Below are 23,855 nucleotides of genomic sequence, written 5' to 3' on the forward strand. Positions count from 1 at the left end.
CCCCAGCCCCATGCACCCCCGGGCCCTGCCCTCTGTACCCCCAGACCCAGCCCCATGCACCCCTGCACCCCCAGATCCTGCCCTCTCCACCCCCAGCCCCATGCACCCCTGCACCCCCAGATCCTGCTCTCTGCACCCCCAGCCCCAGCCCCATACACCCCTGCACCCCCAGATCCTGCCCTCTGCACCCCCAGATCCTGCCCTCTGCACCCCCAGCCCCAGCCCCATGCACCCCTGCACCATGCACTCCCGGGCTCTGCCCTCTGCCCCTTTGCAACCAGAAAACAAAAAGAATCCACAACATGCACACACACACGTATATATGTATTTTTAAAGCAATGCTGCACCATCGTTGGGATTCCTTCAAGGTCTTAAGTTAATGCCAAAACGTCTCTCCCTTTTAAGTGTTCAGTCGCTTCCCCCATCGCTCCTTCCCCCAGCCAGAAAAGGAAAACACAGCCCTCCCCCTGCCCCCAGGGACCAAGACATCAAATGACCCACCCTGTGCCCGAGCACCCTGGTATTTAGTGGGTGTGGGAAATGACCTGCAACTTGGGGTAGCATGGCCCAGGGCCAGAGGAGAAGCTGGAGCCAGCAAGGTCGTGGTGGCTGCTCCCCAGTCCCGGGCATTGCTGGGGCTTTGTTTTAGGACTCTCCAACAAGATCCTTGTTTGGGCGAGCAGCCAGGAGGCACAGCCCTACAGGAAAACAGTCCACAATAGCAAATCCCGCAGCTGGGGAGGATGGGAATCCTCCCACGGCCACGAATTCCTGCAAATTCAGGGGCTTAGCGTGCCCCCAAAATGTGCGGAACCCTTTTGTCCCACATACCTTAACCAACAGTGGCAGGCAGAGAGGCACAGGTAAGCCAGGGCAGGGCTTCTGTACACAGCGAGCGGCCGAGAACAAACCCCCGCCGTTCCTGCTGGGAGCCCCCGCGCAGCCACCTGCGCCCAACCGAGGGCACGGCCGAAGGCAGCCCGGGAATCTGTCATTTATACTAATCACATTCTGCTTTGTGCACAGCAATTTATTTGATTTTCTTAACTTTCATTCCACTGCGTATCAAAAGAGTTTCAGTGTAAGCTAAAATAAGCTACAAAACATGAGAGAGACCTTTAACCAAGCAGAGGGGCGTATGAAGGAAAGACACCACAGTCCACATAAATAAATGTCATCTTTATTTAACCAAATATAATTTATCAGTTAAGTTGACATCTGTCAATTCAGTTATAGGAACTATAAATAATTAAGACAGTCTTTTTCCTTTAATAAAAAGAGTAAACCAGTATTTTTCATTTGCAGTCAGCTGTATAGTAGGCATGCATTTGAGTGCAACTGGTGGGAAAAGTTTTTGACCATCAATATTCTTCAATTTTAAATTAGATTCTTTCCTGACCTATTCCCCGCACACACCTTAGACGCCTTATATAAATGTATGGACACCACCATCCCAGCAGCATGACAGCTCTCAATCACCTCTGGGTCTCTTCATTTTACAGGAGACGACAAATGGTAGATTATTCCTCTGGGGAATCTTTTCTTGGGGAACTAGTGATGTGACACCTAAAAGACCAGGAAAGTTTCTCATATTCATATATATATATATATATATATAAAAAAGCTTAAGTGTTAATGGAAGGAAGTCTCAGATCTATTCCTCATCATTAGGCAGAGAAATCAGGTGAGCAGCAGAGAATACTCCAGAAGTCCCTGGGCTGAGACTTCGGTACAGGAGGGTGTGAGCGTTGGTTTGTTTGTTTTTTTTTTTTTTTGTGAACAGAGCTTTGGCCAAACGAGATCTGTGAGAAGTCACGTCACTAGGGTGGAGAGTATGAGGTTTAGAGCCACAACGGACATGTTGCAAAGATGGGGAAGGGGAAAGCAAGCCTGACGTTACATTAGCAAGGTAGAAAGGGGAAAGCCGTCTCAAAAATAGATCACCTGCTCTTCTGAGGGTCTGAGAGTGAGCAGCCTGACAGGGCAAGGATCCCATCTCTGCCTCCTGAACACTACGAACAGCTTAGGCGGCAGCAGCAGAACTCAGTACGCACCCACGGAAGCAGGAAAGGATTCTTCCACAACTTCAGAGAGGTCCTGAGCAGGCAGGAGCCTGACTGCCGTTTGGTTTGGATACATCTGCCCCCGTGGCTTTCCAGAACTGGTTTCCCACTCACTAATCCCGACCTTCCTTTCCAACGCGCTCCTCTCCAGAGTAAGGACCAGCTCTGCAACCAGATCTCTGGGCTGGGACAAGACCCGATCCCAGACTAACTTTGGTCTTGACTTGGACCGTAAGGAGTGCATTCAGCCCTTTTTGGGGGGGATGCAGGAACTGTTCCTAATGATTTGCTCCTTACCTAAAAAGCAAAACTGCCTGCACTTAGGCAGGGCTTTGTAAAGCTCAGCTAGTTCCGGCATCGTCCAGAGTAACAAACAGATCTTCCAAACTGGCCTTATTTCAAATGAAGATCAGCATTCCCAGCACCACATCGCACCATTTTGCAGCTGAGCAGAGATGAGTGATTAAACTGCTGGGACAGAAAGCCAAAAGGAGAAGACAAGCGTTGGTTTGTACGAGAAATACAGAAGTTAAATTAAAGGAGGAAATTAGGCCAGTCAAGGATGGCTTCATTCTGCTGTGAGAAACACACTTAAAGCAAGAGGAAAAGCAGACAACCACAAATCCAGCAGCAGATTTCAGGTTATGTTCTGGAGCTGCAAATAAGTCAGACAGGCAGTGTCCAGACCAGGGGCAGAACTGCAGCACTCCGGGCATGCACAGCTAACTAAAATGAGAGCTTTGCTGCCATTTCAGGATCAGGATGCAAGGTGCTACTACGCTGAATACTGTAGGCATTCCCCCAGCTTTTGGGAAGATACTGGCAGCTCCCCAAGGTTTGGGCAGTGCAGCACTGAAATTAGGCTCCACGCAATATACTGTATTTTCCTCATCCTTGACAGATGTTAAGAGCTTTCCCCCCATGCACACTTACGCATTCAATTTATATTCATGCATTAGAGCCTGTTTAATAGCACTGTCTGCTTGAGCACATCATTTAAACTTGGTGTAGCTGGGTGAAGTTTCCAAGTCAATAAGACCTGCTTACATCAAACTGCACTCAGTTTACTGAATTGATTTATATTTGAATGGGAAAACTAAAAAGCGTTGAGTGCCGACGGTGTTCGGGAAGATCATTCACAAACGCCTCAGTCACACAGCCAGAACAGGTTTTCTCTCATTACGCCGCTGCAGACTCTCATGCAGCCCATGCATGCACCAGCAGCGGAAGAGAAGGCATCTCAGCCACCACCGAGCTGAACGGCACAAAAAGCAGAGGGGAAAGAAGCAGAGCAGGGAGCCCTGCACTCGCAGTGCCTGGCCAGCACTTGCAAGCTGGGCTGTAGCCCTGATGCCAGATTTCACAAGCCTGCTCGAGGGCAAGCGGGTTCCTTTGCTACAGTCCCGTACAGAGACTAAGAACCGCACCAAGAACCAGGGCTTTAGAAATCTGACTGTGTCCGCTGACCTGTTTTCTGGCTGGCGCCTACACATACAGAGAAATCCAGCGGCTGAACATGGATGTCCTTTTCTAAGAGACACAAAAAGCTTAATGCTCCCAAGTTTGAAATGCCTCAGGCTCAACTGGGAGAGGTATTGGGTGGCTTCTTCCCAGCTGCAATGGGCCCGTCAGTAGCACTCAGCAACTGGAAGAAAATCTTAACACACAAAACAGGATCTATTTTTCCATCCACCCCTCCAGGAAAGAAAAGTCAACCGAACTGAGCAGGCTGCCGTGAAAATAGTGCCGTGCCCATCCCAGCACGAAGGAGAGGCTTGCACACAGCATCCGTGATGGCTCCAGCAGATCCTCCAGCAGAGCACCGGCAGGCGGAAGGGGAGCAGGACAGACGGGGAGAGCTCACGGCCTCTTCAGACAAAGCACTGAGCGTATCCCTTTGCATGCAGCAGTAGCTGAATCTGTTCACGATGAGAGAGCAGTCTGCAGTTTGAGATGCTGCCGGATGGTTGGCAAAAGCGAGCCTAAATCTGTCAGCAGAGACCAGCCTGCTCGCAGCCAGATTTCAGGGCTCTGCAGTTCTCAAACCCGAGATCACTCACTTTCCTTGTGGGCACACAGGAATGGGTGTTTTGGCAGAGAGGACCCTTCCTCGCCATCTGTGCTAATCCCTCTACCAGAGACTCGCGTGCTTTGGATGCTAGGCACAGGAGGGGGATTCAGAGAGCGAACACAAGGGAGGAAGGCGACAGGGCAGAGAAGACAGGAGATACCCCATGCCCTCATCCATGAGGTTGTACTTTGCTAGAAGGTGCCTGTTCAGTAAAATAAATCTGAACCTTACCTCCAGTATTTAAAACGCTTATGAAGCGAAAAAAGCAGCCCTTCACCGCTAGTGACTGGGACAGGGTGGGCTCCCCGCGTGATCCGACTGATCAGTATCTTCACTGTAACCTTGGTTCAGACATAGCTACTATGAAATTGCACTTGGTGATTGTCTTGTTACACATTTTTTGTCCTTCCTAAAACTAGATTTATCTTCTGTACAAACTTGGCTTGAAATATAAACCACATAAAATTCCCATTGAAAATAATGAGAATCCAGTATCAAAGATGAAGTCTCAAGAGAGACAGGGTGGGGGGAGGAAGCAAAGGAGAACAAGGGTGGAGGAAAAGAAACAACAACAACAAATTGAAAGGAGGAGGAGAGCAGTGAGAAGGGGGGGCAGCAGGGAGAGCTAGTCTCCCACATCGGAGTCCCGGTCACCGATGAGCCAAAGGATGTGAAAGCTGAGAGCGAGGAGACCTGTTCCAATCAGGTCCCCCAGCGCTGTCAAGTATGGGATGGAGAAGTTGTCAGGATCGAGGTCCCTGCCCCACATCCAGTGCACCATCCAGTCAGCAATGTAGAGAAGAATGAGAACCTGGGAGGCAGGAAGAAAAGAGCCACATCAGCCACAAATCCTGACCTCTGCAATCCCAGCCTTCATGGAGCATCAGCTGGGGCACCTCCAGCTGGGCAGGCCAGGCTCAGCCCGAGGGCACAACCTCAACCCAAGGCACAGAGCTGGTGGCAGGTCAGAACCATCCTGCTGACCAGGCGTTTAACGTGGGCTGCATCCCCAAAGCAACAAGTACAGCACAAAGAGGAACTTGGCGAGTTTCAGTGGGCCCCTGGGCATCCAAATCCCCTGTGTCCTTAACAGCCTCTGCCCCATCCTTCTTTAGCTTCACGTCACCATCAAATTTAGGCTTAGAAAGGAGAACACTGGCACCCAAACATCAAAAAGTCTAATTTTTGCACCTCAGTTTTCAGATCTAACCAGAACAAGCTTGAAGAGACATGGGGCAAAGAGGGAACTTGGATGCTCAGGAAGGGACAGCAATGCCTGGCTTCCAGAAACAGAAGAGCAACTGCCCAGCAGCTGAAACTACCAGAGTGTGGTGTTCTCCCCGCTCTGCTTCAAGGCAGCGAGAGGCTCCTATTAGTATCTAAAGACAGAAGAAATCCGCATTGGACCCTCTCAAGCCTTAGGTCTGGCACAAGGATTTGAAGTGGCCACAGGCCTGCTGCTAATGCCTCTGGTGTCTCCGGGGCTGGGAGGGTCTCGCTCAGGACCCAGTGGAGCTCAGGACCCCAGCAGTCAGCACACGGTGGTCCCTCTGCTGCCAGCTCCCGCTCCGGTGCTCCCAAGCCCGCAGGCTGCTCACAGCAGCGGCTTTGCAGAGCAGCTGCGGGCGGAAGCCCCCTCCAAGTGCCCAAGCACCCAGCAGGAGTTCACAACCTAAATTTAGCCTCCGGGATGACAGCGCTCCGCTCTTGCCTCTGATGGATGCTCTGACTCATTTCCTCACGCTGGTCTCGGTTGTTGATTTTAGGGGACACTGAAACCAGGCCCAGCTTGCCTGGTTCCCCGAGCAGAGGGGGTGAGCGGGGGGGTGTAGCTGGGCTTAGTAGGAAACTCCCTAACCGGAGTGTCTCTCCCTGCCCTCCGACGCAGGCAGCCAGACTCCTGCAAGTGCCTGCTGGATTTCTGCAGTACGTCCGAATTCGGTATTTCTGAATACCCTGGTCTGTGCACGACCCTCAGAACAGCCATCGCTATGGGCTCGCACAGCTCCTGCGAGGAGACCGAGAGCCCCGCGCCGCAGAGCTGGCAGGTCTCTACCCTGCAGGGGACACAGGGAAAGGGCAGGACAAGCCACACGAGGCACAGGGTTCCTGCAAATTCCACATCCTGTTTTCTTCACCAGCAGTTTAAAAACTGCTAAAGCACTTTGTAGGACAGATTAACACATAGGAGGTAAACACTTCTGCTATCAGAAGGACTTAAAAGAGACAAAAGCCAGATTCAAAACTTGCCAAGAATGGTAGGAAGGAAAAATTGTGTGTACAGGTATCAACAAAGAAGGATTAATTCAGTTTGATACCGGCTCATTTGACAAATACAATCTACTTGGCATACCTCTCCCCAGCACATAAATCTCTTACCCAGGGATAGGGTATATTGCAGTGCCTTCAGCAGTGCACCGACGACTTAACTGGCTGAGCAGGTCCCCACTGCAGATGACATGGCAGCGTCCCCTTATTCCAGCCTGAGGGGTTACAGCCCCTGGAAGGGCTCCAGCTTACCTGGAGAAGCGCAGCTGTCATGTAGAAGACTATGAAAATCAGGGTGAGCGTCGTGTGTCCACCTTGCATGGAGCTGATGGTGTAAAGGAAAACCAAGTGTCCAGGCACCACCAGAAGAAAAAGCACACGAGCAGAGCGAGAATTCACATCTGCAAGGAAACAAAGATAGAGTTCAGGCTTAGGATAGGCTTGAACACACAGCAACTCTGCAGCCTCCCTGGGCTCCAGGGGACAAGGCAGCACAACTGCGGTCAAATCGGAAGCAGGGACCAGAACACGGGACCCTCATCCCCGCACTGCAGGTTTAGGCTGGAAGGCAGCGCCTCGAACGATGACCCGACCGTCAGGACGCCCAAGGACCCTTTGCACCAAGCTCGGTAGGAAAGCTTAATTCTGTCCCCAGAGCAAAAGCTGTTCTCAGACCTCAGCTGCCAAAAGGACTCACGCCCCACCTCTGACAGGGCTCAGGACAGAGCTGTCAAGAATTTACCGCGAACGCTGAATTTCCGTGGAGCTCTGTCTGCACCCTGTCTGGTGACCAGTTTCCTAACAGATCACCACCACACTGGAGACCTCTCGCCCCTCCTTGCTCTTCAGGGACAGCCGTGGCCCAGAAGGCCAGGACCCAGGCTGCAGGCTATCAAGCCTCTCTAGGAAGTTTGGAGAGTAATAACCTCTGCCTGCACTCTGTGCTGGAATGCAAGCTTGGGCTGTGCTCTGCCACACAACTGCCACAAATAACAGAGCTGTTAGGAAGCCTTCGTAAGTGAGAAGCTTTCTGCAACTGCAGCTCTATAAGCCCAGCAGAGCTGCAACACACGGGCAGCCTCAAGGCGGGTTTCAGTATCCCGGACACATCTGGAAAAGATTTAGAGGGTGGAGGATTTACAGTGTTAGACGGTCAGGGCATGGGACTTCTGCACCATGTTTTCCTCATCCAGAGGACTATGTCCTCTGGCACAGCAGCTTTGCTAAAGGTCTGACCGTCTCTAGAGGGCAGGCCAGGCCAGAAGACCAGCCACATCCCTGAGCTGACAGCTGCCTCCGAGCAGACTTCAGCCACCATTTCCCGTGACAGTGCCCCAGCGACTGTCACAGACAAGTTTAGCCAGGCAATTGCAGCAACTGCTGCTGGCAGAAGTCAATATATTTCAACACCCGACTTGGATACCTGAGCTGAAGAAAGTGCTGCAAGGGCTGGGGCACTTGCGAGGGGCTGTTTCGGAGCTCTCTCCAGGCAGCCCACTCATGTGCAGGTAAGTGGAGATGCGACTAGCCTGCACTGCCACCAGGTTGCCACCCACACCTGCAGATAAGGAGAGAGCAGTAAGATGATGTCTCAAACACTTTAAAGAGAAAGAGCTATTTTCGACAGTCAGCAGATCTGGAATTGCCAGGTGCTGGAATAATGTAGGACAGTCTATTCTTGACCCGAATTCCACTTCTGCAGGATGTAAAGAGCTGAGACAAAGCACACTGTTCTACGGTTTCCCCTTAGGCCCCTCAGTAACATAGATGTAATTCTATTACCGCAGCTTTGATTGAAAGAAATAGGTGAAACAAAAAAAATGACGAGTCAGCCACCGAAACAGACACAGGAAGTTTAAACCTATTATTTTTTGCATGAGGCATAATGAAACTGTGGAACCCACTAGCACAAGATGCATTGGCTCAGAATAAACTCCGTTTATTGCAAAAAGTAATAAAAGAAAGGAGTTTCCCTGATTCATTAGGCAGAAAGGAGGTCAAAGCTTTATACCAGAAGCAATTACATTTCCTGATTCTGAGTTGCAAATCCAAATCTTTATGTCACCAGGTGCCACAAGGCACATATCTTGGAAGATGGGGGTCTTCCACCAGCCAGGAGGAATCAGGAAATGAAGACAGTTTTTGCTGAGCCCCTGGAAAACGTGTCTTTTAGGCAATAGGTGAAAGGCTGGCACCAGAGGGAGCCACACTGCTGTGAAGCTTGGGTCTAACCACCACGTCTCACTGGCAATCAAAAAGGAATTAGTCTCCTTAATCTCCATGAAATAAGGCACACGGGACAATTCCACTGTCTGCCAAGAGTCTCCAAGAGCTGTAATACCAGAGTGGAAGGGAACTCACCATTAATAACCGGTGTGAAGACAGCCATCCCAGCGAAGTTTGGATCTGAGACCGTTCTGTCCAAAATTAAACCCCCAACACTGCAGAGGGAAGATTGAAAAGGTCAGTGTTGAAAGCTCATTAGGAAATACTCACACAAAGCACTGAGGGGTCTCTCTGCTGCAGTGTGTGCACCCAAGGGTGATATATACACCTATTAACATGCACCTATGGTTGCAGTTGTTGCACATGACTTTAAGCCTCAATATTTGATAATAGAAGACAGTTTTAGCAGGATCTTTTCTCACTGCTGCCAAAAACCATAAAAAACTAAATCCCCTAATGTAGAGTTTACTGCAACACAATGATCAAAAGCAATCCTGCCCTTCAGAGGGCAGAGAGGGCTCTTGTGCAGAAGACTGCTAAATGCGATCTGTGTTTACTCCGCGGCCATGCCAGAGGCTCCCAGCAGCAGCTGGGACATTGCTAAGGCCCTGGATTCCAGCAGTCAGGTGTTTAATCACTCCTGTGCCTCAGGACCTAGAACCCTGTGTCTTTGTCTAGAAAACACAAAATAACCTCGTTTCCTGGCAGTCTGGACCGTGGAAGCAGAAGAGGTTTGGTTTCCTCTTGTTCCAGAACCTACCGAGGGCTAAGAGGTTGAAAGGGCCGTGGGAAGGGTGCGTTGTCTGTCTGTGTTTGGGGGAGAGGAACTCTTCCATGCCTTCCTACCTGCTAATAGCCATTGCGATAATGACTGGCTCCCAGCCAGAGTACAGCACCTCCCGAGTTGCTGCGTTCTTCTTGGCAATGATGATCCAGATGGGCAGCAGAGCTATGAAGAAGGCGCATACCAGCGGATTCACGTAGGCTTTGCTCTCTGAGGGGTAAATAAGCAGAGGCAACAGATCAAGGACACATCCCGCTGCAGTGAGGCAGAGTGCTACTTCAGCTGAGCTCATCAAGCCTGCCCACAGACTGCTGTCACCCCTGGAGTCAGAAACTCCAGTAAGGGCAGACAAACTAGACCAGACCAGCCTCAGCTCTGCAGGACACGCCATTTCCTTCTCCTGGTGCCCTCACAGTGGCTTTATCAACAGATCTGAGTCAGATCTCTTCAATTTCTAACTGCTCATTCCCACTTCCCGCTCCTGGGCAAGACCTCCCAGTGTTGCTTCACCTTTGGCTGAACCTGGCTGAGTCACATCCCTTGCACCCCAGCCGCCAGGGAAGGAAGGTGGAGGGGAAGGAGGAGGAAGTCCAGAGTCTACAGCTGCAGCTCTGCACTGAGGATCCCCGGCTGGTGCTGACAGTACACGAGATGAAATCCAAAGCTGCCTTGTCCCAAGCCCCTGACACTTGGAAGAAGACAATCTCTCCCTTACCACTTTACCTGGTAAGAAGGAAGCATGCAGATCACTGCCAAGACTGTCTGCAGCTACAAGGCAGTAAGAAGGTCTGTTTCCTCCCCTTATCAGTTCTGACTAGGTCTCACTAACTGAGGTAGCTTCCAGGCCAGGCATCCTATACACCCCGAGAGCAGGAAGGGCGAAGGAAGAGGGTGAATTGTGAGGGAGATGCAACAGCACGTGGAAGGACCAGGGAGAGACAAAGGCCTTTTGTTGCTCCTCACCCAGCTCTTTGTACAAGCCCCAGCTGATTCCTGAAAGCAGAGCCAGGGTGATGAGATCCCCCAGGCTGGCAGCAATTGGTGTGGCGACGTTATCAGGATTGATCCCCATCTTCCTGGATCCGATGATGACCCCAATCATAATCATGCCTACAGCCAAAAAGAGGAAGAAAACAGGGTGAGGCCAAGGACAGCCCATCATTTTAGGGAGAGGTGCATGGAGGGTGTGCAGGGTCTGTCTCTCACCCAGAACAAGGGAAGCAATGAAAGCAGTAGCCACACTGCTGGCACAAAGCAGGACAGCATGGTCAATGCTGAAGTGCCCATCTGGGATCCATCCAAATATCACTGCTGCGATCGAGGCCAGGAAGCCAACCACAGTAGCCTGAACCTGAAAATAAAAGCTAGACAGTCACCAAGAGGACTAGAGAGCAAAATGGTCCTGGGGTGAGGGAAGAGGGAAACACCAGCCAGGGTACCGTCATTCAGGTGGATTAGCGTCTAGCAGGGAAACAGTCTCACCTCTAGAGCAAACCGTTACAGCAAGATGACTGTGGGACAAGCAGCTGACAATACCAAAACCCAGGCATTTAAACCTGACACTTGTCACAGTTGGCCTACACCAACTACCAATACTCCTGCTTTCTTCTCCTTTCACATTTCCTTACCTGTATCAGAGCCATGTTCCCTGTAATCATCCTCCAGAGCTCTTTGGGTGTATCCATTTGGCCAATATTAGCCTGCAAGAAGACATCACATCATCATTAAAAACTGACAGCATTTTGCATTTGCTACCCGTCAAATTCCTGCCTTCCAGCTACGCAAGTTTGTGCCAGGAGCAGGAAAGAATAACCACCTCAAATCCTCAGCTCTTACGGGAGAACAGTTAAGTAGAAAAGCTGTGTGTGTCCATGTGTGCACGTATGTGTGTACAGCCGGGGCACAGCTCTGCAGTAACACCCCAATACGTGACATGCAGTTCTGTGAACGTGACTCGGGCTCTACACCCAGTGTCTCTCGCAACAGTTAGTCTGGTTTTGTACTCCAGAACACCAAAGCACTTCCCAGATTCAGTTTCGGCACCTTCTCCTTCCCAGCTGCAGGAACGGGCTGACACTCTCCGACGCGGCAGGCGTGGAGCCAGACCCACTACAGAGGGGGTTTTGACGGGAGCGTGAAGGGGAATCGATGTCAATAGAACGTCTGATGAAAATCTTGCAAAAGCAACAAGATATACTTTGTCCCCATGCAGAGTCACACACTGCTGCTTATTTACTCATTGAATTCACTCCACTGGTGATCAAGCCAAGCCTGGCTCAGGCCCAGTTGGGTCATGCCGCCCCTCAGGTCAGCCAGCCAGGAGGGAAATAGGGGTGCACAGACTCCCCGGTCAGTTATCAGCTCCGATACGGACCAAGGCCAGAGTAGCATCATGTGGGCAGAGGAAGCTGGCAGCAAGAACTACTGTTTCAGTTAAAAGCTGAGTAAACAAGGCTAATGCCACGTGGAGACCTACTGAGTAGCGGGAAGCAGCCATGGCACACGGGTCATCTGGCACCAATACAACGGCAGGAGATGCTAATCAGACTAACCAGAACAGACGGAAAGTTGCTTTAATTCCTTGGCGTACGATCCAAAATAACCCAGCAGAATCACTGCAGGTTGCTGGCTATTGCAGAGCATAAGGGTTCTGCTCTTCCCTAGCACCTTCTAGGTCATGCAAAGAACGGATAGGCAGAGGGTATAAGCTTATATCCAATCTGGTATTATCAGAAGCTGATGAACATGAAGAGGAAACAAGTTTGTCACTATGAAATCATAAGGGAGAGGCTCAAGCAATCTGAAGTGGTAAATGCATGTTGGAGTGCTGACAGTGTCAAACTTAAATTTCTGCTCAACGACACAGCAGCAATTTCTGCCTCTCAGGTTTTCTTGCCGGCCTCTGGAAAAAACAAGAAGTCAGTGATCAACTAATCCTTCAGCTCTCCTTACTGCATGCGCTTGAGAGAACTGCCAGCTTATTTCAACGAGCATTGAGATGCATCCATCTCTGGAGCGATTTTCTTCCGGTCAGTTTAGTGGAGAGAAGGAAAGAATGGGGAAAAACCAACAAAAAGTTGACTGGAGTAGCACTGAGCACATCCAGCACAGGAATTTAAGCTCCATATGAAGCCTGACCTTAAAATTCCAGCCACATGGCAATTAGGTTGGGATTAACATAACCTAGCTGTAGTCACTGGCAACAGGGTTTTAATCCTTTAACTAATGGGAGAGTTTTGCTTCTTAATTGTGAAAAGAATTTCTGAGGTGCCTTAATGCAGCACTAATTAGAAACCCACAGTCTGAGAAACCACTCCAGGCTGCTTTCCTGCAGAGAGAGCACGAGACCCACACCGTGAAGCCCTGGTCAGAGGGGAGCTCCCTCCGCACGCCTGCACGTGGGTCCCCCATGCTGAGGGAAGAACAGGGCAAGGCAAAAAAAGGAAAGCCCAAGAGATGGTCCTATCCCACCACACACAGATAAAAGGAGGTAGAGTGCAAAGCTGGGGATTCATGTAGAGGCAGCGCAGCCTTCTTTCCTGCCTGGGCAAAGGAAAGCAGAGGGCAAAGCCTGGGTTCTTGGCCCACGAGGCTAACGCCACCCCACAGCCGTCAGCTCAGGGGCAGGAGGAGGCACCAGGAGACCAAGCCGGCGCAAGGGCCGCAGCCGCTCGGCACGGACGGGCCCTCGTGACCCTGCTGCAGGCACCAGAGCAGACAGGGGAAAGTTTTGCATTCCGGTGGCTTTCTGCACAGTCTCGTTTCTCTGCCAAGCCTGCCCCAAAGTTGCTCCGTGCCAGCCCCATAAGGGAAGAGGATGGAGAAAACGGAGGCCGCAGAAGTACTGCCTTTGTCCCAGGAGAGCCAAGCACTCACTTCGATAACCCCACGCTCAGAAAGTGCAAGCTGGCCAAGGCCAAGAGGGAGAACGGCCTGTGTCTGGGACAGCAAGGATCCTGACATGATCCCAACAATAGAGAGCGAATAAAACAAAGGGATTTGTTTCCCAGAACCAAGGGGCAAACAAAGCTCAGCCTGCGACACAAGCTGCAGTGCTCAGCCTCTGTCCCTGCAAGCCCTGGCACCGGCGCACAGCTGGGCCCGGGGCAGCGCGAAGCCTCCCAGCAGCTTTGTCCTCCCCAGCAGCGCCTGGAGAGAGGAGACCAGCACCGAGGGGGAGCAGCCACAGCCCAGCTTTTGCCAGGTAGTGCTGGCACGGCCATCCCCAGGCAGCTCGGCGCCCCGCTCCTTCAGAGAACCGAGGGCAAGGGCTGAATCCAAGAACGAGGTGGTCCCCACCGTTGGCAGGCATCGGCAGGCAGGGGCTGGGGTGCAGAGGCCAAGCCAAGGGCTAGTCCAGGGAAATGCCGTTTGCCTTCCAGCTCCCCAGGGACTGCAGGGGAAACCCCAGACTCTTCAGAATACGATGCCCGTGTGCCACTGGTTCAGTGGATGAGAGCAGCATCCCTCAGGGTTCATCAGGGAGCTACTGCAAGAGGGACAACAGGGGCTGCAGGTGACAAAGGCTGGATGAGCAGCTCAAAGCGTTGGCTCTGCTGCCTTCCTGGAAGGCACCAGAAACCTTGGGCCTCAGAGGCCACAAGAAGCTACTGAGGAGCAGAGTCACAGCTGGCATCACCTCATTGCTCAGGATGGCAGGACGAGAGAGGACCCAGGAGACCTTTTCAACACTCTCCTCTGCTTTCTCCTGCAGCAACCAGTAAGGGGAAGGCTGAGAGGAAGGGAGCACGCTAAGAAGCAGCTCTCTGCTAGCCATGCTTGCTGCCACCACCCAGGCAGACAGTTCTCCATCCCTACATCTCAGCAGCTCTCTCAGGCCAAGGCGCGTCAGCTCCTCCGCACTGTCAAGGCTAAGACCAGGCAGCTCGCTGCAAGGGCTCTCTCTTCCAGCAATTCACAGCACAGAGACAGCAGAGTTAAAAGCTTGGCAGCAGGCAGCTAACACCTTGCAGATGTAAGCTATACGTACTCCCATCGTGGGAAACACAGAAAGATCAGGCAGTCACTTGCTGTCGTGCTCAAGCAGAAGATACTTTGCAGAAGGAAGGAGTATTATTGTCCCTGTTAGCAGAGGATGTCAGTCTCTCTCCAGCGCCACTCAGCTACAGAGACAGACTGCTGTGTTAAGAGAAACATTTAAACACAAAGCAATTCATTTACAGCTGGACTAACACAGTATTCTGAGGAGCTAACAGAGCCTGCCCCCGTCTCTCACAGAGAGCTCACTGTTTCACAGGAATCAGACTGAATTTGAGCAAGAGAAATGCCCAGCCATGCCTCTCCATCAACCTCGAGAGGCTGTCAATCCACCTGCTAGCTCTCACTGCAAGGTTTCAGTCTTTGCCATACAATTCTCCCCAGGCTCTTTCATCTCCCAGCCCTCCTGAACCTGGCTTCTTTTAGCCTGCTTTGATGACATGCCAGCACCCAGCTTCCTCAAGAAGAAAACTGGATCCAAGCACTCCAGACATTAAACCGCCAAAGCCAGCTCGCGCACCGTGCCTCCAGGCCCACGAGCAGCCACGACAAGGAAGCGAACTGTCAGCAAAGCTTAAGGACTATTAAGCCTTCAAATCCGATCAGTGCAGTGGGATGAAGACACCTTCCCAGCATGCTAAACTCCAGGCTCTGGTTTCAGTGGTCACCGACCTCACAGGCCCACGCACAGAGAGATTTTTGTCTGCCCAGCCACAACACACGCATACGCCTTCCCTCCCCTTCCCAAACCAGGCATCCTGCTCCTTCCCTCCATTCCCTGATACTCACAGCTGTTGACAGGCGAGACGCCAGAGTCATCTCTAGGTTCCCCTTCAGGCCCAGTAATGCAGGTACTAAGATAAATACCTCAGTCACGTATTTGAAGACGTCCCAGTGCTGCAAGATTAAAACAAAAAAAGACCATTAAAAAACAATCATGGACGTTAGAAACCTTTGCTTTGGACTGAGTGTCACTTACTCATTCACCTTTGCAACCTGGCACTGCCCGCGCGTGGCCCTGCGCAGACAACCCAGCTCCCCTTCTGGTGCCACACTTTGAATTTTGCAGTGATTTTACTGTTTTTGACATTTGTGTAGCAGTGACCACATGTTCCTGCTGAGCTTAAAAACCGGATCTCAGCCTGCAACTTTCAGTTAAAAATCCCCCAAAGATTAACCACTGACAAAATGTTTACGCATACAGAGGCCAAAATAGGGAAAGATGAAGAGACTTTGCCCAATACTTACAGTTTTTGGCAGAATTGAGCGCTGAAGTTCGGTCAATCTCAGCTGAGAGCCATTCCCTACACGTGCGTCTTACAAATACTTTTTGGAGCAAGGCATTGCTGCTCCCTGATCCTGCCAGCTCCAAAAAGCAGCCCACCATGGTCTCCGTTCCCCCTACCTCACCGAGGAGATGCGTGCCCTCACCTGGCACCTACATTACTCAGGTATTTTCTAACTACTCTGGCTCTACAGTCAAGTCAGCTCCCTTGGGCACGAGGCAGAACAGGCAGCCATGCTTATTTAGGAAAAAACGAAGAGTAATTGCAGGGTAAGCAGTCTTAAAGGAGTGCAGCTGGCTTCCGTGAAAACACAAAACCACCCCCAAAAAAACTCACAACCACATTTAAAAAAACCCTGCAAGCTACACAAACCTCACTACCCGATTCTTTATTTTCATGAATGTTTTGCAAGAAGGCCCTGTGTCCAAAATAACTCCCGCTTCCCATGTTGCCTGACTGCCATACTCCTTAAAGGACACCGAGCACGGCTGGAATCACACTCCCAACAGCTGGCTGCTGCGCTGAACACGTTAACAGTCAGGGCTCTCGCAGCTTTCTTCCTGCAAACATTACCTGCAACGGGCTCCATCTATCGCAGTGCTCTCCCTGACAGTGTCAGACCGTCAGGCTATCTAGCCAACAGGACTCGTATTTCTTTCTAGGACAAGGAACGCTATCGGCCAACACCTTACAGCAAATACAAGTCACTCTACCTGCCTGACTAATACCTTCCTGTGGGGAAGGACTTCAGTTATTTTTGTTTATTTTTCCATCCTTTGTGCTGCTTGCCTTCACCACTGAGCCAACAAATTCCAGTTCCCTGCCAGGTCCTTTGCAATACCATGTTCAAGCTGCACTCACTTGAAAAACCATTTGAGAGAAAACTGTGACCACAGGAGGCAGGTAAGTGCTTGAGATGGATGAACTGGGACCATTTTTCCTCAAAGGGAGAAAACTGTTTTCCGGTCAATAAAAATCCCCTTAACGTTTCTGACAGCTTTGTAAGACAAGCTAGCCGTGCTCTCCGGCTCCCAGGTGCACAGATGAAAGCTGCTCAGCTATTTCAGGCACAGCCACAACCCTCTCCCTGCTCGAGGACAAGGCTCCTGAGGATACCTGGTTTCCAGACTCTTGCGGTGCAATGAACAGTCCTTTCCCAGTCACTGTGATGGGCAGCACCTAAGGAAACCACCACGGTCCCTGCAGCCCCTGCTCCAACCACCCTGCACCCAGCTAACCTGAGCTCCTGACTTGGGAGACCTTTCCACCGCAGCCAGAGGCACTCTGAGAGGGTACGGCTCTGCACGACTCTCCGAGCAGGGAGACATTTGAGTTCAGTGCTCACTGCCAAGCAGGGCAGGAGAGGCAGGAGGGAGAATCAGTCTGAAATACTTCACGCGACACAGCAGCACATCAGGCTGTGCTTCCTTTAAGGTCACATCTAGGAACAGGCGAGCTCGGCTCTCCGCAGTCTATTTTTAGGCAGGCATTATGATTATTTTGCTGCGTGTTGTACCGCTGAATCCTTTGCTACGACTTCCCTTAGCAGTATCTAGAATTCAATCAGCAAGCAACAAGCTCCCACTTCCCAGCAGGACGAGCTGGGTGTCACCAGAATCACTTAATGAAAGGAACATCGTCATTAGTCAGACCGCAGGCTGGAAGTGCTATGCAAAAGTTTCCTGGCTCCTTCTGCCTCCAGAGATCATAGATGCAAGATCAGGCAATAGCTAGCACAAGTTCGCAGCGCTCCCTCACCTTGTCCAAACCCTGGCTTTGTAAATTAATCTTTAAAGGAGGCTGCACTGCAAACTGGTGCCAGAAGCCGCTGTAACTGGAGCCTGCTAAAGCAGCTCCCTGAGCAAGACAGGGATGTTCCTGGAGAAAGGAATAAAAGCCATCTTCGGGGAAGGAAAACAAGGAGATTTCTGCAGACATCAGCAGCTTGCTCACTGCAAAGAGCAGGACCCATGGGCTCCTGCCAACTTTCTTAATATAAGATGTTATACAACACTGGTCTACGGGCATTTAGTACGTCTTGAAGGCCTCTCTGGCTCCTGCAGAGAAGAAAGCTCCCTGCAGAGACGTGTGCCCACGACGTGGCTCCAAGGGGAGAACCAGAGCCAGACTATTTGGGGAAAACAAAAACGGGAAAGAGAAGAGGAAAGATGAATTTAAGTTCAGGACATTGAGCTGTTAAAATCCCTTTCCCCCCTGTAACAGCCCCTCCCAGAAGCACAGAAATAAGCTGTTTTCAGGGGCGAGGAGGGAGGCTAACACAGCACACAAGATCCTCCAAGATGGTTCGGTCTGCTCCACGCAAAGGCGAACACACGGCGCTGGGGAGCAAGGGGCTCCCGGCTGGCTTTCAGCAGAGCTGTGCAAGAGATTTACAGGAGAGGCACTTCATCTCCAGCACCTCCTCCCTGCCCTCTGGGGGTGGGGGGGCATAGAGACTATAAGCAATCTAGGTTTAACTTATTGCAGCTTCATTTTCTACTAAGCCTGCGGTCCCTTTGAACACAAATCTACCCAGATACCAGAAGCACCAGACCTCGGTCTCTCCTGTGCAGCACTGGAGGGGTGAGATCAGACCCCGGCCTGCCAGAGGTTCTGGAAGAAACATCAAACCCCAGGTGCTGTTTTGCAGTTTCCTGCAGGCTCGCTGCCTTTCAGAAGCTTTGCACCTGCAGACAACAGATATTTCCAAGGTAACAGCTGTTTCTCAGCCTCTGTCATTTTTAGTCACCGCTTGCAAAGTTAAGGCTTACAAGAGTCATGAGTAACAGCGTGGTTTTGCTCAGATTATAGCAGGATGGTGATTCATGACAGCTCAGAGGGGAGGGATGTGCTGCAGGTTGGAGCTATGACTGCTTTGGTGCGGCTGCTTCGCACAGCGCGCTTCTCCCGGCGCTCTCCCTCCGAAACGCCAAGGAACAAGCGGCCTTACCAGGAGCTACAGCTCCAGGGCTGGCACTCCCCACTGGCCCCGGCTAAGACCACCCCGGAGGGATGCCAACACCAGAGGTGGTCAAGCAGGGGAAATGAGCAGACTCCCTCCTCCGTACGAAATACTGTCCATCCCATCCAAAGGATCTCCAGGGAGCGGACAAGTCCGGAAAACAACAATCGGGGCTCTGCTGGGAGAGGGGACTGTGCCAATAGTCCTCTACTGTACACAAAAAAGCAGCTGGTGCGCTCACATGTTACCTGGCCCAAAGGTCTCTCCAGTCCCAAAGGGAGCAGAGGCAAATTCTCCTCCAGAGAGGCAAATTCATAGGGACACATTAATGGGACAGCATGGCCAAAGGCCAGGGCTGCTTGTTTTCACAGTGGGGAGACCAATTACAGCTGGCTGATTAGTCCGTTCATCCAAAACAGAGGAAATTGAGTGTACGGAGCCCTCCATCCATCGCAAACCACGGCTGCATCCAAAGCAATGGGACTCCAGTCCGCCCCAGTACACCAGCTACCCCCTGCACATGCTTCCCTGCTTTCATCCAAGGCTTTGAGTCTCTGGGATGCCAGTTATCAAGATCAGCTCTCCAGACTCTGCAGGTGAGCAAGACGAGACCACAGGCTTCCCGTCTCCCTTTTCCACCCTATGGCATTTAGATACGTCATTTAATCCCAACGCTAAAGGGAGTTAGAGGAGTTGGCAGGACAAGCTGCACAGCCACACGCTGAGCTGCTGTGGGACAGAGCAATTATGAAGCTTTATTTCTAATGGCCATAAAAAAAAAGGCAGGAGAACACAGCAGTATGCTGCAGTATCCCACCCCTGCCCTGCTCCTCCCTGGCCAGAAGGGCTGTTCCTTCTCCAGGAAAGGCTTTAGGTTGGGTTCATATCACTGGGAAATTGCTAGAAGAGCCACGCATGAGTTTACAGGGACCTTGCAAAGGGAAACATGCTTGAAATGTCTTTCTTTTTAAGAAAATTATTCCTGTAAATCTCTCCCGGGTTAATTTAGCACAGCCAGCCTTTCCTGTTTTGAGTCACTTCACAGCTCTCTCAACAGGCTGCATCAAAAGAAACCGTAAGGTTGACCAGTGTGCAAAGGCTTACAGGGAAATACCCATTAGGGGCAAGAAAGCAAGAGAAGTGTTTGCTTGACCACCCGCAAATACAAAAAAAGCCCAACTTACCCTACTGGAACACAGCTCGGGTGGAGATGATCGTAACTGCCAGCAATACAGACAAGTGACTGACATTCAAGTCTTTCTATGCCAATACTGCAAGGGCTTGTTTACCCCACTTAAGCAAACAGAGGAGCTTCAACCAGAGCATTTTTGGTTGACCACAGTTCCAAAATGGCTGCTTCCTCTATCCAAATAGTTTCATAAACCTACACTGCACGGATGATCGGGTTTTGTGCCTTACTCACCGTTTTGGGCTGGGCATCAAGACAACTCTGCACAGACTGTCTTTTAGAGCAAAGGACAGCTCTGAGAGGTTATGCAGCTGATCTGCTGCCAGAGGCACGCTTGGAAAATTCGTGCTAGAGAGACCGGCGCAGGAGCCACGGTCCGTGAAGTCACATTTGCCACATAAAACCTAAGCAAGCTGCACAACTGTCAGGTTCCCACAGTCTCACCTGTCATGAGAGACCTAACGAGAGATCATGTCTGGTAACACATCAATTTTCATCCAGAGGTAACAGCCAGCTCTCTGGCTGGTCTTTCCAAAGCATCACTTTCACACCCCTCAGGAGGAACCACCCTGTTAGCCCAGTTGACCCTGGCCACTTCAAGAGCACGAGAAGGCAGCATAAGGGCCACTCAGCCAGCCTTTGACCTTCGGAGCAAGCCACCGTGCACGCGTCCCGTGCACGCTGCGACAGGCGAATCGTTAACCTGGCTGGCACAAGCCTGGCGTGCTGGAACAGCGCAGCAAACATCGAAGATGGAAAAAGGACACAGAACCTGTGGAACTAGCGACTGGAGCTGGGACGTCTACAGCCACCATCAGGAAAGCGCTTTATTTCAAGCCGTAAAGCACAGAGTGGTCTCAGTGCTCAGGCAGGTGCTTTGGCTGCACATGTGCCAGCTACAGCCTCCTCCTCGGAGCCAGAGCAGAGCAGCTGCAGTGCAGGGGTGCCCGCAGCCTCTCCTCCCCTCACTCCAGACACCACCGAGGTCTCCCCCCGTCTCCCCCTATCCCAACCAGCATGCAGGGTAACAGGTCTCCTCCCCGCACACTTGCTATCTGCTGAACGAGCCTTATTCGGAGTCCCTCCCGGCTTGGGAACAAGCCATGGTCTACAGAGACAGGATTCAGAGCCCAGTGCCATGCCAGGGAAGTATCAGTCCTACCTGCACAATGTCCAGCACCATTCCAGCAGCAACTGTCCCAAAGCCTGCCAGGAGAAATGGAAAGAGGACTTGCAGCCCGATGGAAAAGGAGGTCTCCTTGAGGGGCGAGGCTGGCTCAGGACCTCGGTCTGTGCTGGTGTCATCACTTTCATTGCTCTGACTGCCGTTTTCCAGCAGGGCATCTTCTTCTCGCACCCCTTTAGCATTAGCACGGGACTCCAACACCACCACTTCTACCCCGTCACCGTCGGGTCCCAGAAAATCTGAGGGCTCCACCAGCTGCCCCCGGTCCGGACTGGTGAGACAGTCCACGGGCACAATGGGCAGCACAGCCCCATTGGCCTGGTGGGTCTCCTTCTGCTCTGGCTTGGAAGACATGCTGCAGAGAGGCTATCCTGACCTTTGGCGTGGTAGGCCTACAGCCAGCAGCTGTTCCAGAAGAGATCTTCTGCCAGGAGCTTATACAAATGGCCTTTCCAGCATCTAGAGGCGACCTCTCCTATCCCTGCTCGCCTGCCTTTGAGTGCAGAGACTGCTCCTGCAGCAGAGATCCCCATCAAGCAAAGTCCAGGAATGGAGGACACCAACCACTGAGCTAGCAGAGAACACTGCAGGAACTGGGAACGACAGTAAATTCACTCTAGTTCTCCTCCTCTCCAGCACTGTGCGGTACAGCAGCCACCGAGACAGGATCCAAGCTTTTCTTCTTTGATGTATGACACTTTAATGCATCTTTCTCCAGGTCTTCTTCTAGCAGCACGACTGCTGTGATGGGGCACACAAGGCAGAGAGAAAAACAGATGAAGTAAAGATGACTGAATAACACAGAAGCTTAAAGTGATGAGGAAGCAGAGGGTAGATACAAGAGGGACTGGCTTTTAGAGATGATTCAATCCAGAAAAGCTCTTCTTACTACCAGGGCTTTGTCACTTTCTCCAGTGGCACCGTCCCTCTGCAGAATTTGAGTCGGAAGGCTCCTGTGGGCTTTTGCTCTGTTTCAGCTCTGTGCTCCCTGCCAAAACAGCCAGCAATACCAGCAAGCTCCAAGTGTCACTGTCGTCTTCCTCTTCCAGAAGAATTTCTCACCTTACAGCACGAGGCAACGAGAGTTCTTATTTAAAGTAACAGCAAGTTCCCAGTTAAGGTTACTTACTGAGCTGAGCAGGCTGTAGGGTGGGAGCTGGCATTTGGACAGCCTTAGATTTAACGTCACTCTCCAAGAACTCGTCTTTCACCTGAAATATATGGGAGGAAAACGGATATTCTATCGGGTCTCGCGGCAGTCAGCATAACGGCTCATTCATTCAACAACGCTTTCCTCCAATGTACGTCGAAGGCTGTACCATCCCCTTGACTCTTTCACAACCCTTCGCACGCTTCAGGGGGGCTATGTCAGGGGACCCGGGGGAAGAGCAGCTCTCTGCTCCCCATGCCCCAGAAGCGAGCACCCAGGAGGGACCTCCCAGCCGCAGGACAGGGGCACCCTGCCCGGGGGCCAAAGCCCCACCACCGGGCACAACTGCGGCAGCCGGCGCTGCCTCCCGTGAGCCCAGCGCAGAGCCGGAGGAGGCCTGCGGGCGAAGCGCGGCCCGGGGCTCTCCACGCTCCCCGGGTGCCGCAGCGCTGGAGGTGCCGCAGAGCCCCGCAGCCCCGTGCGCGGCGGAAGCGCTGCCGGGCGAGCGCGGGGGGGGGCGGGCGGCCCGCGCTCCCGTAGCCCCGCAAGCCACCACCTCTAGAGCGGCCCCGGCCGAGGCTGGGGGGGACAGCGGCCCCGGGGAAGCGCTGCCCCGAGCAGAGCGGAGCTCCCCCGGCCGCCGGAGCGACCGGCCGGCCCCCTCCCCGCGGCACGGGACTGCCGCGGCCCCCCGCTGACCCTGCCGCGGCCCCGGACCCCCACAGTGTCAGCGCCCGCCCGCCCGGTGCGCCGCGCACCTCACCGCTGCGCACCCGCGGCGCTGCCCGCCGCGCTCCGCTCTGCCCCGCCGCGCTGCGCCGGACCCGCTGCGGGCTGCCCCGCACCGCCCTGACATCACCGCCCGCCAATGGTGGCCCTGCCCAGCGCGCCGCGCGGCGCCCCCATTGGATGGGCGCGCGTAGCGTCACGCCTAGCCCCCACCCCCCGAGAGGAACGCATTTGCCCACGCAGCGGTGGGTGAGCCGCGAGGCTCCGCCCCTTCGCGGCGCGGGGGCGTGGCCTGGGGGTCACGTGGCGCTGAGCCTACACCGAGCCGGCGGGGCTGCCGCCATCCCGCCCGCCCTCCGCCGAGCTCGGGGCGCTCCCGGCGGCTCTACCCGCTCCCGGGGCGCGGCGGTGGAAGGAAAGACTCCCAGCTGCCTTCTCCCCGCTGCCCATCTGCTCTCGCTCTGCTGAGCCAGGGGAGCCCCTCGCCGGTGGGGTGCGCGCCGGCGGGTCTCGTTCTCCCCACCGGGGGAGAAGGGTTTCACGGGTCACGGAGGGTCCCCGTCTGCGCTGGGGTGGCCGTGCGGGGCAGAGGTGCGCCGCCGTCCCACCCGCGGAGGTGTTTTGGTACACCCCCCTCCCGGGAAACGGATGCTCGACACCTCCGCGGGGGGAGGCTGTGTCCAGCCGTACCGCTCAGTCAGCGCAAAATGACCGTGAAACAGCAACCCGAGGGCATTTTATCATTTTAACTCTATAGCTAATTAATTAAGCACAGCTAAATACGTTGTCTATCATTTTGGGACTCAGGCCCGGGAGCACCAACATGGTATAAGCGGTACACGCCAGCTTTCGGGCCTCTGTGCCGGGACTTAAAGGCTCCTCTGAGGTACCTCAGCAAAGAAAATCAGGAATATTGTCATGGAGTCACTTTGCATCTGTTTAC

At 52.7% G+C, this 23,855-nt stretch overlaps 1 protein-coding gene across 1 annotated transcript; it reads right to left on the minus strand.

The window, feature by feature from the left end:
• Positions 1–1,164: 1,164 nt before the first annotated feature.
• Positions 1,165–23,031, minus strand: SLC41A1 (solute carrier family 41 member 1). The gene is made up of 11 exons (XM_075174489.1): positions 22,947–23,031; positions 21,010–22,244; positions 15,200–15,307; positions 11,041–11,112; positions 10,619–10,763; positions 10,376–10,522; positions 9,475–9,622; positions 8,764–8,843; positions 7,826–7,960; positions 6,655–6,803; positions 1,165–4,945 (listed from the first exon to the last, which is right to left on the minus strand). Exons 2-11 carry the CDS (start codon positions 21,385–21,387, stop codon positions 4,760–4,762), a joined length of 1,548 nt encoding a protein of 515 aa, XP_075030590.1. The 5' UTR covers positions 21,388–22,244; positions 22,947–23,031; the 3' UTR covers positions 1,165–4,759.
• Positions 23,032–23,855: the final 824 nt, after the last annotated feature.

This window comes from Calonectris borealis, chromosome 26 (genome assembly GCF_964195595.1).
Source record: "Calonectris borealis chromosome 26, bCalBor7.hap1.2, whole genome shotgun sequence".
NCBI classification, from domain to species: domain Eukaryota; kingdom Metazoa; phylum Chordata; class Aves; order Procellariiformes; family Procellariidae; genus Calonectris; species Calonectris borealis.